Consider the following 15,535-nt stretch of genomic DNA (forward strand, 5'->3'; position numbering starts at 1 on the left):
TCATTTGACCTTTGACCTTCAAACTTCATTGGATAATAGGACTTACAGAATAGATGACCCCTATAGTTTTGGGGTCAATCCATCAAAGGCGAAGGTCACAGGGATCTGAACATAGAAAACCTTTCCAACAATAACTTGAGAGCCACTTGACCCAGAATGTCGAAACTTCATTGCATGATTGGACATGCAGAGTAGTTGGGGTCACTTGATCAAAGGTCAAGGCCACATGGGCCTGGACATGGAAAACGGTTTCCGATCAATAACTTGAAAACCACTTGACCCAGAATGTTGATTTGACTTTCGCTTATGTCCCCTATTGACTTCTTGCCTTATTTTATTCAAACAAATGAGTATAGATTTTAAAAATAAATTTTCTGACTTACCGCAAATACAGACAAATTATTATCATCTCCTAAGAACATCCTATTCTAATTTGCAAAAATATCTGTAATGCATATTTTAGTGCAGTTGCCGTGCAGTCTCCGCAAGCTTCCCACGGAAATCGTAGGCCAAATTGTGAACTAGGCTTAAGTAACATTCAACAGTTTTGATTTAGTACAAGTTCAAATTGTCAAAGTATTCCTAAGATGGGCAACTTAGGCCGACATTGTCAATTTTTGACTTGTATAAGCTTAAAGTGTTTTTATGTATTTTGTTTTATATGCCTATAAAGTCTTGTATAATTTTACTTCTACATATAAAGTGTATTGGGGCTGTCTTAGAGTTGCACAAGTCCTTCGGTCGGTCCGTCTTTAAATATTTTCTGGTATCATTTGTCTGAAACAGTTCACCATCATAATGCAACAAGAAGCACATGGTCAAAGTCATACTTACAGGTCAGAAGTCAATAAGCGCTAATTTGTGTCCACCCCATATATTTTAAAAACTCTGGAAGGATTGTCATTTAACCAGAATTAATTGTTATGACATCAAAATGATTTGCCCAGCGAATTTGCAGGATCATTATGTCAGACTTGGAGGTCAGACATCAGATAGCTTTAATCGATTTTCAGCCTCGATAGCCTAGTGGTAGAGCGCACGCTTTGATCCCTGGCGTTCAAATGGTATTAGTAACTTCCTCGCTTGGTGCTTAAAAGTATGAGGATAATACCAGGAGAGGTCAGCCCGGTGTCAGTGGGGTATCATGTTACATGTCTACGGCTTGATATTGCAGTGAGGCACTATAAAGTTGGGCATTGTGCTCACTGCTACAAGTAGACACCGTCATTTATATGACTGGAAATTGTTTAAAACTAGTTAAAAACGACGTCCACACCCACACACATCTATGCGTACGTGTTCACCATTATAATACATTACACGACAAAAATGATGCATGACCAAGGTCTTATGCCAATGTCACACTTGAATTCAATAGTTTAATATGTTGTAAACCATCGGATTGATTTTCGTAAAACTAGCATAATTAAATTGTTTACCTTATCAAGAGCATGTGCCAAGTCAGTGGTCAAGAGCACACTTGGAGATCAAAAGTCATTATTACAATGTTTTACCTTACCTGTATCAAAGAAGTGTCTTGGGGTATTCAGTGAGAGGTTCATTTATTTTCTTTCTTGTTTAATAATTATACAGCATTTGTTGGCAGTTTCCTTTTAAAAAATGCATACATGAGTTTATGTCTTTCGAAACTCTTGACAGTTTGATTTTATCAGATGTTTGTCTCTAAATTTGGCTCAAACTATTTTCAGTTTCTAAAGTTATGTCTATCCTGCAATCAGTCTTAGTATGATCCATGTTCGTACCATTGAATAACAGTTGCTTATTGTTTGTTTTCCAGGAAATGATAACGTCTAGAATAATGCACCCGTTTGTTCTTCCGTTATTAGCTGTTGTTGATCGACTTCAAGAGTAAGCTGACACAAAGAAATGATTTACAACAGAATCACAACAACTGTCCCTTTTCTTTTGAAAAAGCACACTACTTTGATCAATAGATTAAAAGAAAACAAACAGTTATCTAGTAAAAGAGCAAAGAAAGTGTCTTCATTGATTAACTAAATCTCATTTATTGTCACAAAAATAAGAGATTTTACTCTTCGTTTTATGCAACTTTTAGATATGTGTAGTTTCATAGGTATTTAGCTGAAGATCATTATTCAAACATTATTCAATTAAACGTTAGGATCTTTACTTGTTTCAAAATCTGTTCAAATTCAAGTGAACATTTTTAGCTCGACTATACAAAGTATATGGAGAGCTATCCTACTCGTCCTGGCATCGGCGTCCTTCCACATCCACACATTGGTTGAAGTTTTGATGCACTTTCTCTTTTTAGCTCACCTGTCACGTAGTGACAAGGTTAGCTTTTGTGATCGTCCATCCGTCGTCCGTCCGTCCACAATTCCTTGCGAACTCGATAGAGACCACATTTTGCAATTGATTTCAACCAAACTTGCACACAACTTGTATTGGCATAAAATCTCAGTTCCTTTCAAAAACTGACCAGATCCCATCATAGGTTCCAGAGAAATGGCCCCTTAAAGGGCCAAAAGTTGCTATTTTGGCTTGTGAACTCGATAGAGACCACATTTTGCAAGCGATTTTAATGAAACTTGCACACAACTTGTACTGGCATAATACCTCGCCTCCTGTCGAAAACTGGCCAGATCCCATAATGGGTTCTAGAGAAGCAGTCCCTTAAAGGGCCAAAATTCGCTATTTTAGCTTTTGCAGCCATATAGACTTCATTTATGGTTTGGTTTTGATACAGACTTGCGAAATATCTTTGACAACAATAGATCCTGGATTCCATGTTGAATCCGCCAGATCCAATGATAAGTTCCGGAGTTACGGCCCCTGATTGACGTCTGAAAGAGACACAATTTCTTAATTTTTATCTTGTACACGATAGAAGTGACATTTTATATTTGATTTTAACCACACTTGCACAGAACTGAAGTCACAGTAAAATCTCGGTTCCTTTTGAAAACCGGCTAGATTTTATCATGGGTTCTAATGCTACTGTCGCTGAAAGGGGCAAAATATTTTATTTTTGCACTTTCAGCCATATAGAGGTTTTATTTATGCTTGGATTTTGTACACACTTGCTCAGAATGTTTATCTTGATAGCCAAGTTCAAAACTGGGTCATGTTAGCTTCAAGCTTATTGGAACCACCACTCTCAAGTCCGCTTCCAGGAAAAAACCAGTACTGGTGTAATATGAGAAGTCATGGTCATGACTCCTGTGGGGCTCGAACCCACGACCTCAGGATTGAGCGGCCGTCACCTTAACCACTAGACCACCGCTCCCCTAGTAATATTTTTGTCCCTATCTTCATGAAACTTGGTCAGAATGTTTATCTTGATGATTCCAAGGCCACGTTTTACAGGTGAGCGATTTAGGGTCATCATGACCCTCTTGTTTCTCTTTATATCTGTAACTACATGATGAATTTACTTCAGACTTAAAAAAATTATTCCTCATCACCAACATTATCCGGCACAGGGGCCATAACTCTAGAACAATATTTCTTGAATTATATCCCCTTTTTACTTAGAAATTCAGGTCTGAGTTATAACTAAATGGATCTGATTCAAACTTAAAATAGTTGTTCCACACCATCACCCACATCATATGACACAAGGTCCATAACTCTGGCACCAATTTTTAATGAATTATGCCCCCTTTTTACATACAATTTTAAGGTTAATTTTGGTACATTTTCACTGTATCTCTGTAATTACAGAGTGAGATAGATTTCATGGCAAGTGACATAAAAAGGCCATATAACACTGATTGTAATTACAGAAAGGATTTGATTCAAACTTGAAAAGTTGTTCCACATCAACCACATCATTTTATACAAGGGTCGTAACTATGGCACAAGTATTTCATGAATTATGTCCCCTTTTAGATAAATTCAGGTTAAAGTTTTGATGCACTTTCATTCAATATCTGTTATTGCCAAACAATTTGATTCAAGCTTAAAATAGTTGTATCACATCATCACCCACATCATGACACAAAGCCCATAACTCTTGCACCAGTATTTCATGAATTTTGCCCCCTTTTTAACTTAGAATTTCAGGTTAATGTTTGTGCACTTTTGCTATATCTTTGTTATTACTTAACGAATTTGATTCAAATTTGAAATATTTTTTCAACATTGTTGTCCTAATCATATGACACAAAGGTACATAACTCTGGCACAAACATTTTGTGAATTATGTCCCCTTTTTACATAGAATTTCAGTTTAATTTTGATGTGTTTTCACCATCTCTGTTGTCAGCTCACCTGAGCACAAAGTGACCAAGGTGAGCTATTGTGACCGGCCATTGTCTGGCATCTGTCGTCGTGCATCGTCCGTCAACATTTGCCTTGTTAACACTGTAGAGGCCACAGTTTTGGCCCAATCTTCATTAAACATGGTCAGAATGCTTGTCCCGATAATCTCTAGGTCAAGTTCGAAACTGGGTCATGTGGGGTCAAAAACTAGGTTAGTAGACCAGATCAAAGGAAAATCTTGTTAACACTCTAGAGTCCATAGTTAAAGTTTGAAATTCATGAGAATTCGTCAGAATGTTTTTCTCGATGACCTCTAGATCACAGTCGAATCTGGGTCATGTGGGGTCAAAAACTAGGTCACCCGATTCAATCAAAGGAAAAGCTTGTTAACACGCTAGAGGCCAACTTTAAGACTCTATCTTCATGAAACTTGGTCAGATTGTTTGTCTTGATTATCTCTAGGTCAAGTTTGAAACTGGGTCATGTGGTGGTCAAATACTAGGTCACTAGGCCAAATCAAATAAAATCTTGTTAACATTCTAGAGTCCACAGTTTAAGTTTGAAACTCTTGAGAATTTGGTCGGAATGTTTGTCTTGATGACCTCTAGGTCAAGTTCAAATCTTGGTCATGTGGGGTCAAAAACTAGGTCACCCGGTCAAATCAAAGAAAAAAGCTTGTTAATACTCTAGAGGCTACGTTTATGACCCTATCTTCATGAAACTTGTGTCAGAATGTTTATCTTAATGACTTTTAGGCCAAGTTCGAAACTTGGTATGTTGGGTCAAAAACTAGGTCAGTAGGCCAGATTAAAGGAAAATCTTGTTAACACTCCACAGACCACATTTTAAATTTGAAACTTATGAGAACTGGTCAGAATATTTGTCTTGATGACATCTAGGTCAAGTTTGAACCTGGGTCATGTGGGGACAAAAACTAGGTAATTCAATCAAATCAAAGGCAAAGCTTGTTAAAACTCTAGAGGCCACATTTATGACCCAATCTTCATGAGACGTTTTCAGAATGTTTGTCTTGATGACATTAAGGTCATGTTTATATATTGGTCATATTGGGTCAAAAACTAGGTCACCTGATCAAATCAAAGGAAAAGTTTGTTAGCACACTAGAGGCCACATTTATGACCCTCTCTTTATGAAATTTGGTCAGAATGTTTACCTTAATGATATGTAGGCCAAATTTAAAACTGGGTTATGTGGGGTGAAAAACTAGGTCACTAGGCCAGTTTAAATGAAAAGCTTGTTAACACCATTGAGGCCACATTAAAACCCTATCTTCATGAAACTTGGTCAGAATGTTTATCTTGATGATCCCTAGGTCAAGTTTGAATATGAGTCATGTTTGGTCAAAAACTAGTTAACGTGCTTAAATCACATGAAAAGCTTGTTTACACTCTTAAGGCCACATTGGTGATCCTATATTCATGAAACTTGGTCAGAATTGTTATCTTAATGGTCAAAATGCCATGTTCGAATCTTGGTCATGTGGGATCAAAAACTAGGTCACCCGGTCTAATCATAGGAAAAGCCTGTTAACCCTGTAGGTCTAACACGGGTGAGCGATCCAGGGTCATGATAAACCTCTTGTTACTTAATTGATTTCATTCAAACTTGAAGTAGTTGTTCAACATCTTCACCCACACCATATTACACACGGTTCACAATGCTGGCACCAATATGGTATGAGTTATGCGCCCTTTTTACTAAAATTTCAGGTCCAAGTTGTGATGCACTTCTGTTCTATCTCAGTCTTTACTAAATACATTTGATCCAAACTTAAATTAGTTGTTCATCATTATTAGTCGCATGATATGACACAATGAATTATTATCCCATTTATGCTGATTAAATGTTTTGATACACCTTTCTATCTTTGTTATTACTAAATACACTTGACCCAGACTTAAGCTATTGTCCAGTATCTTCATCTACATTGGAGTCATTAATCACTCCAGTGTCAGCTCCAGTTCCCTCAGATATGCCCAGTTTCACTGTCACGCATTGAAATAGTCAGGCGCGCTGTCTCCTATGAGAGCTCTTGTAGTATGTCTCCCCCATAAAACGGGGGAGACATATTGTTTTTGCCTTTGCCGTCCGTCCGTCCGTCTGTCCGTCCACATTAAGCTTGTCTGGGTTTCAGAGGTCAAACTGCTGGCTGGATTTCAACGAAACGTCACAGGAGTGATCAGTACCAAGCCTAGTTGTGCATATCGCCGACATTTTTCACTTCGCTGCACAAAATGGCCGCCAGAGCTAAAAATATAAAAATCTTGTCTGGCTTTCAGAGGTCAAACTGCTTGCTGGATTTCAACAAAACGTTTTAGGAGTGATCAATACCAAGCCTTGTTGTGCATATCACCGACACATTCTGCTTCGCTGCACAAAATGGCGGCCAGAGCTTAAAACATAAACATCTTGTCCAGCTTAAACTGGTCAAACTGCTGGCTGGATTTCGACGAAACTTCATAGGAGTGATCAGTTCCAAGCCTAGTTGTGCATATCGCCGACACGATCCACTTCGCTGCACAAAATAGCTGCCAGAGCTAAAAATATTAAAATCTTGTCCGGCTTTCACAGGTCAAACTGCTTGCTGGATTTCAACGAAACTTCATAGGAGTGATCAGTACTAAGCCTAGTTTTGCATATCACCGACACATTCCGCTTCGCTGCACAAAATGGCCACCAGAGCTAAAAATAGAAACATCTTGTCCAGCTTTCACAGGTCAAACTGCTAGCCTAGTTGTGGACATTACCGACACGTTCCACTTCGCTGCACAAAATAGCTGCCAGAGCTAAAAATATTAAAATCTAGTCCGGCTTTCACAGGTCAAACTGCTGGATGGATTTAGACGAAACATCACAGGAGTGATCAGTACCAAGCCTAGTTGTGAACATTACCGACACGTTCCGCTTCGCTGCACAAAATGGCCGCCAGAGCTAAATAAAAAGAAAAACCTTGTCCAGCTTTCAGGCTGGATTTCAAAGAAACTTCACGGGAGAGATCAGTACTAAGCTTAGTTGTGCATATCGCCGACATGTTCCGATTCGCTGCACAAAATGTCCGCCAGAGCTAAAGGTATACATGGGGAGAGACATATGTTTTTTTTGACAAAAACACCTAGTTTCAACTGATTTCATACAATTTCGTTTCATGAAAATAGTTTGTTGTCATTATCTTAGAAACTAGAAGTGTACCTCAGTACAGAAAATATTTTTGATTTCCTGATTACAGGTCCTCATTTTGATGCTATGCATTACTAATAATGCATGTACAAACATACTTACCGTGGCAGTGTTCTTTCATTTTAAAAGTTCTCTTTGTATCTGGCCCTTCTTGTACAGGTACATGTATTTTCAAACTAACTATCTTTTCATTTAGAAACTTGGAATTTTGGTTTGTTTCTCCACTCTGCAAAAATGGTGATCTTAATGCTGCTATTAAGAAGGGCAATGTAATAACTAAAGAGATAACATTTGTGAAGATTCTCCTCCATATTGCGTTGGCCATCCAGTATATCCACACTGCAGTGCCAAAAGTCAGGTAATGTCTAATGCATATACATGATATGAAGACTTGTTGTTTTGTTTATTATATATTTTGTGTCTGGGGCAATATTGCAGTCATGCATGTCCTTCTGGTCAATCTGTCTGCATGTTCATCTGTCCGTCCATAATTCATGTTAAATATTTGCCTGTGCAGAATCAGTTACTAACTTCTACACCATTGAAGATAATTTTATATGTGTTATGTAAAATATATTAATAAGATCATTGGGGTCAAGGTCATGGTCACCGTTCAAGGTTTATATATAAAATAGAAAAACAGATTCCGCAGTAAATAATAAGCACAAAATCGCAGATATACAGACACTTATTTGAACAATAGTTGACACTTTCATCTCTAGTTTGCAGTGTTGCAGTTGTTTCAAATTTGTTGCTGTCAGTTTTCTTCAGTATGTGGATAGCCCTCGCAAAAAGTTTGAAAATCTGGTTTTCTCGGAATTTCCCTATTTCTTTTTAAATGTACTTAATTTTTAACTTGACCGTATGCTATTCGTACTGGCATTGGCGGTCGGTGTCCACAGCTTGGTTTAAGTTTTGATGCAGTTTCACTTTATCTCACGTATTTCTTGGTGGATTTGCGTCAAAATTAGAATGGTAATATCTCATCATCACCCACATCATGTGGCATAAGAGCCATAACTCTTTTACCAATAAATTAACGAAGAATACCTCCTTTTCATCTCCCCTGAACTTTGTTGTGGATGAGCTATAGATGTAGGCGGACGGTCTCATGACCATCGTTAACATTTAACTGATTATCATTTTTCCTTTGAAACTATTATTAAGAATTTCACCAAACATTGCCTATAGCATGCTGACAAAATCCTGTTTCAGTTTTGTTAAATGGAGGCACTTACCCATGTTAGGCGCCGCTATTTTAGATGAAAATAGCAAACAACTTAAAAAATGTTTCTCACGAACGGCTCACTGAATGTTAATCAAACTTAATCTGCAGCATCATTATGAAGTGAGGTGTTAGGTCCTCTTTCCAAAGCTTCAAGCGGGGGCTCTTAGACTACTTTTAGAAGCTGCTAGAGCTAAAAGTAGAGGTACCATTTAAGTGGCTTCTTCTCATGGACAGCTTGATGGATATTCATTACAGTTGAAAGGTAGCATCATTTAAAGGTCCTCTCCAAATTTTGTACATATGGTGGAACTCGGGGCCCTTTCAAGCAGGCAATAGATCTAAAAATAGAAATAAATATCTAATCAACTTCTTGTTGATAAGCTGCTTGATGGTTCTTCATCAAAATTAGTCTGTATTACTATTGTAAATTCCTCTCCAAATTTATTCAAAGGAAGTTATATCCTTCTGGTAACCAGACGCCTAGCCTGCGTTCTAGCCAGCGAGGTGGGGCCGTGGGGGAGGGGGTGTGGTTCGAGGTTTCCAGTATTAAATTTGTCATTAATGAATTATTTTTGTCCCCCCCACTATGAGTGGATGGGGCATATAGATTTGATCTTGTCCGTGCATCTGTCCGAAAAAAGTTTGTGACGCGCCTAGCTCAAAAATTATTATAAATTCATGAAACGTTGCGTGAGCCTTTATCATGATATGATCTTGCGCACCTTCTATTTTTCGTCTGGCTCCGCCCCTATGTCAAGAGTTATGGTCCCTGAAATAGTCTAAAATGCACATTTTCACCTTGTCACGCGGCTAGCTCAAAAATGTTTGATCTAAATTGATGAAACCTTGCTTAAGTCTTTATCATGATATGAACTTGCAAACCTGCTATTTTTCGTCTGGCTCGCCCCTTTATTCTGGAGTTATGGCCTGAAATAGTCAAAAATGCACATTTCACCTTGTGATACGCATAGCTCAAAAAGTATTTCATATAAATTGACAAAACTTTGCATGTATCTTTATCTTGATATAAACATGCGCACCTCCTATTTTTCGTCTAGCTCCACCCCCTATTTCGAAAGTTATGGCCCCTGAAATAGTCAAAAATGCACATTTTCACCTAATGACATGCCTGTCTCGAAAAGAATTTGATCTAAATTCATGAAACCTTACATGAGTCTTTAATTTTGTCTTTTGACAGTTCCTGTAATATGCATGCTCCATTACCTCAGATCCCCTTTCTAAATTCCAGTTAGTTTAGTTCTGCCCATTTTTTTCTCGTTTGGGGCAAACCCTTTACTTTATCTGGGGACCAAACGCCGCTTATCATGGAATTACACGCCACAACACGTGTATCATTGAAGGTTCCATGTGCACCGCCGTTTGAATACATCTGCGGATGTCTCTAAATTGCTTTTTGTACTTTTAGCATGTGTAAATGTTGAGTTCTGCTCAACCCGGGGCTAGAGGGCGTGGACGGTAGCATGCATTTCCACTAGCGTCCATGAACAGGCTCAATCAAACTGAGCCTTCAACATTTTCGTTTTTGCCGTGTTGAGCGACCTGTAAAGTTTCCACTTTTTCTATTTTATAATGATGTGACCTTGCACTCTTGCGTTCTTCTTCAGCTTTTAATGCTTATTACAGAGTTACGGCCCTTGAAATAGTGGTTTGTTTGTGATAGCTCACATGGCCTAGAATAATGAATCCTTTATATAAATTGTTTGTTAAGGCTATACCCCCTTAAGACTGCAAACATTTGAGTTATTGCCCCTTATTTGTGACAAATGTACCAGTTGTTTTACAGACACATTCTAGTTGATTGTGTATTATACATTTCATAGTACGTTTCTAGACTATATCTGATAGATATTTGTGATAAAAATCCTGCTGCTAATAGATGAAGTTTCTGTCGCTGCTAAAGAGCGTTCCAATATTGTTGTTTTGCATAAACAATGACTATGTTAGAAATTCCTCTTTTAACTTGATTATGACATGTTTAGATTTTTGTAAACGTGATTATAAGAATCGTATTCATACAATGTCTACGAGACTCGAGTATTTATCAATATTGTATTACTGCAGCGTCACTTACGTTAAAATAATCCATTTGCAAATTTTTCATACTTCCGTTGTTACTCATTGCTAAATACAGTTATTAAGCTGTTGAAATTAAGGATTGAATTCAGTGTAATATTTCCTTAAAGAAACTTACCGCTATCCTAGAATTTCAGTTTTAAGCGTTGGTGCCATTTCACTTTGTCTCTTATTTTCAGAATAGATTTGATTCATACTTGAAACATTTTTTCCACATCATCACCCACATCGTATGATACAATAAAAGAGCATTATTCTGGCAGACATTTTCCATAGATAATGGCTGTTTTATAACTCGAGCATGCCCGCTTAGCTCAATAGGTAGAGCTCAGATCTACGGATCGCAGAGTCCTTTAGTTCGATCCCCGGGCGAGGCGTATGTTTTCGGTGACAAATACAAATACATGGCATTTATATAGCGCAAAAACTATAAAATATTCTATTGCGATTTACAATTATATAACACATATTTAAAACATATATATTCAAAATATGAACAGGTTTCTAGAACTTTAGGGATGTTAAAGTTAGTGTCACTTTGTGATCGTAGTCTGTACCGTTGTTGAGTAGGTACAAACATTTCCCTCTGATATACTGGAGCTGTACCATTGGTGACACGGAAGGCTATTAATAGGACTTTGAACATGACTCTAGCCTTACCTGGAAGCCAGTGTAATTCTTTCAGAAGTTCAGCACTTGGTTGTTCTTAGGAAGCATTCATGACTACTCTAGCGGCATGATTTGGGACTCGCTGTAGTTTGTTGATTTGGTAGGCTGGAATTTCGGTAAATGAACCGTTGCAGAAGTCAATGTGGGAATGAACCAATCCATGCACTAATGATTCAGTTGACTTTTGTGTGAGATGTTTCCGTATAGCTCTAAGGATCATTTTACAGATTTTATTAACTATCACAACAGCAGTCTTTAAGTGCCGTGTGGCGGCTGTAAAAAGTCTCCCTGTACATGGATTCAGTGTTTTTATATTTTTTGGTCCTTTGGGATCATGGAGTCCATTCAATTGATGTGTAATAAAGTTCCGCTTAAGCCGATGCTAGGGGGCGTGAAAGATGTTGCATATTTCATTACCTCTCATGAACAGACTCAGTTAAACCGAGTCTGCTATTATTATGTTTGGTTGCATTCTTTGCTTCCAAAGGATGTTTTTATAGATTTTATTTCTTAACTGCCACCAACGTTTACACTTGTGATATTCAATTTCGCTAACTTTTGTCTGGTTCAGTACATAATTATTTCAGTTTTAGACAGATTCATTTTTAGTTTGAACGTTGTCATCCATTTTATGTGTTCATTGAGACAACTGTCAAGTTGTTAAAGAACAGTTGTCTCATTTTGAGAATTTTCTGCTTGAATATTTAACGCAGTCTTGTGGTCATCCGCGTATCCATAGAGATCGGCTGGATATTTCTGCACCACTCGGTTGAGAACCGATATATACAGGGTAAAGATCACCGGCCCGGCACAAGAACCCTGCGGGACACCAAACCTCAGTGGCTCCGTATCAGATGCTGACTGTTCGACTAAGACTTTCATTGTTGTGTTTGTGAGATAAGATTCTATCCATTTCAAGGGAGTGCTATGAATACCGAATTCATCTTGAAGGATTTGAATCAGTATCGGGATATCGATGGTATCGAACGCTGCACCCAAGTCGATCATGACCACGATTGTTACTTGATTTTTATCTATAGTTTCCAAAAGATCATTATACCTTTTGACCATTGCTGATTCAACTCCGTGATATTTTCTATAGGCACTTTGGTAAGCTGGGAGGAGATTGTTAGCTTCAATATGCTATTGATTTGGTTAAGTGCAGTCTTAAAAAATTTTAGAGAGGAATGCCGGACGATAGTGATGCAGTTCCAGCGGGAGAGCTTCCTTCTTCAACAAAGGTTTGATCACAGCACTTTTCCCCTCCTCAGGGAACACACTAGATAGCAGTGACCGATCTACAATTTCTGTCACAACGGGAGCAAGTTGTGAAAAGTGCTCCACACACAACTTGATTATTTTATCGGCAAAGTATCGTAGGAAGTCGTTTGCCAAAGATACTGCACTTGTGTGTAATAGGAGCGGATTGTCCTTCGACCTTCCCAGTAAATTTGATGTAACAGCATATAGCTTATTAATGTTTCCTTCTGCTTCTCCAATCTTGTTCTGGTAGTACTCATCCTTGACCCTAGAAAGTTCAGCACTATATATGTTTCTTACACAACTATATACTTTCTTTGACAGATCAGATTTGTCATTCACAAAGATTTTTCTCTATTTATCTGTTTCAACTGTTTTAGGTATCATGAGTACCAAGGAACTGTCAGTCTACAGAGAATAGTTCTTTCCTTTTGAGGGCCATGTTTCTGAACAATGTCTGACGTGATTCTTGTGAATTCAGACACAAGATTATTGACATTGGACGAGTTCACTACAATGTTGTTTAGTTGTCCGAATTATGCTTGTAATATGTCATTGGATATAGATTTCCAATTGCGAGATTTGATTTCTTTCCTGATCAAGGGAGGACGATATTGTTCAATGTTACAACTAACAAAGCAGTGGTCAAAGATGTAATAGTCTGACAAATGTTCTGAGACATTCACACGTTTGTCTTCTAGCTTTGTGGTCATCAGGTCAACAATATGACCATCAGAATAAGTTGGAGCATTTACATGTTGAACCAGTCCAAAAGATTTCAAACACTGCTGGAATTGTTAGGTGTAGCAATCTGACTTATTGTCCATGTGGATGTTAAAGTCACCTAACAGCACCAGGGACTCAGATCTGGTCGTTATTTGTACGAGAAACTCAGTGAATTCTGTCATGAACATAGCCTTTACGGTCTGGTCTCGAGACATCATCAAAGCAGTAATCATCCTGAGACAATTCTTCCCAGACAACAAACGTCATCTCCATCCGGCTGTAGCCAAGTTTTAGTGATCACACAGAGGTCTATATCCTCCTCCAATATGTGCTATAGAAGGTCAACAGATTTTCCTCGCACAAAGCTTATGTTCACAGCTGAAAGTTTCAATTGTTTTTATTGGCATTTAATAAGAATGAATGATCTAGTTTAATTTGGGTCAAATTTGAACGTTTCAGTTGTGTCTTTCTGTGGGCATTTAATAAGAATGTATGATTAAGTTTAACTTGGGTCAAATTTGACAAGTGAACATCAGCTTTAGACTTTATCCTCGGGCGACCAGCTTGTTTACCTCTGTATTTCAAAAGATCATACTTTTTCAGCATAGGTAATGTTTCTTCATTCGGTGACGGTATGATAAAAAACATTGTGTCTGAAATCATTCGTCCTCCACCTCTGATTTATGTGGGGAAGTTGCAGTTACTTGTTGAGAACAGGTTTGTACTGGTACAGAATCCAGGAACACTGATTAGGTTAACTGTTCCCCGTTATATTATTGAAATACTGTTGAAAAACAGCTTTAAAACCAAAATAATCAAAATTAGAAATTCTGGTTAATGTTTCGATGTACTTGTCACTACTGAATGGATTTTACTAAAATCTAATCTGTAGTCCAACATCCACATCCACAATGGGGTTGTTAATCTTTCCAGTGATAGCTGTTTTCCTCAGACATGCCCTTATCGATATAGTTGAGTGCTCTGTCTTCACTGACAGCTTTTTATTTCACTGAAGGTGATTTAGTGAGTTGCAATTGCTGTTTTTGAGGAAAGTGCAGTTTCAATCTAGCTTTTCATTTTGAGAAAGAATCCCCTTCCCAATTAGCTTTAGTTATATTTGTTAGATCTGTCTGTCGCTTACTGGTGTACTGCTTTTTTCAACAATATTGTATTTGTGTATAGGGTTGTTAACCAACTCTATGTTCCTATATTCTACACCTGTGCTGTCATACCTGTAAACAACCATTTTAACTGACACTGACAGGGCAGTGGTGTCTGTCATTAACAATTTAGACCAGCCTTATAACAGCATTGCCATCACCCAAAAGTGTTGCAAAAATCAGTGATACGGTGCCCAGTCAATAACACCTGTTTAAAATTAACAACATTACACTTAAGTATAAACAGGAGAAAAGTTTTACAGCTGTCAAACTGTATAAATAAATGACGAAGTCATCATTATCGTGTTAAAATTATTAGAAATCAGACTAGTAATTTTCGTGGCATATTATGCAGAGCAATGAATTACCCACAATTACAATAATATGATACAAAAGGGAATCCAATTATTCCTATCCTAAGATAAAATCCTGTCAGTGTACTTTAACAACTATAATGACTTCCGTTACAGGGATGTCATCCTTCATAAGGACATTTCATCTAAAAATGTTGTGTTGGATGATGCTTTTAATGCTCGCCTAATTGACTTTGGATTGGCAAGAGAAAAAGACGATGTAACAACAAATGCAAATGGAAATGTATATTATTCACATCCCAAGTTTGGAGAAGAAGATGCTACGGAAAGCTGGGATTATTACAGTTTAGGAGTCAGTGAGTGATACAAATAGTAATTTTAATATGTAAAAGTAATTAACATTTTGCCTGTTTGTAGCGCTGGTATCTGACAAATACAATGAATATCAGGATAGAGTTGCTTTCATTCATGCAAAGAAGAATGGTTATATTTCTATACTGATGTCGGCTGATCAGTCTGTCAGTCCATCATAGTGTGAGGATCAGTAAGAATGATTTTGCATAAAATTGTCAGACTTGATAGGTGATTGTTTTAGGTGTCAGTAGATCAAAGAACAAGCTGGAGAACGCTTTTGCCTA

The 15,535-nt window shown here is 37.7% G+C and overlaps 1 protein-coding gene across 1 annotated transcript in view; it reads left to right on the forward strand.

Annotated features, from left to right (window-relative positions):
* Positions 1–1,741: 1,741 nt before the first annotated feature.
* LOC128547259 (uncharacterized) overlaps positions 1,742–15,535 on the forward strand; it is a 30,453-nt gene continuing 16,659 nt past the window's right edge. Inside the window, exons 1-3 of the mRNA XM_053519371.1 lie at positions 1,742–1,869; positions 7,643–7,804; positions 15,054–15,253. Of these exons, the coding sequence (XP_053375346.1) occupies positions 1,754–1,869; positions 7,643–7,804; positions 15,054–15,253 (478 nt within the window). The 5' untranslated portion in view covers positions 1,742–1,753. The remainder of the gene's footprint in view (positions 1,870–7,642; positions 7,805–15,053; positions 15,254–15,535) is intronic.

The sequence above is a fragment of the Mercenaria mercenaria genome, chromosome 12 (assembly GCF_021730395.1).
Source record: "Mercenaria mercenaria strain notata chromosome 12, MADL_Memer_1, whole genome shotgun sequence".
NCBI lineage: Eukaryota > Metazoa > Mollusca > Bivalvia > Venerida > Veneridae > Mercenaria > Mercenaria mercenaria.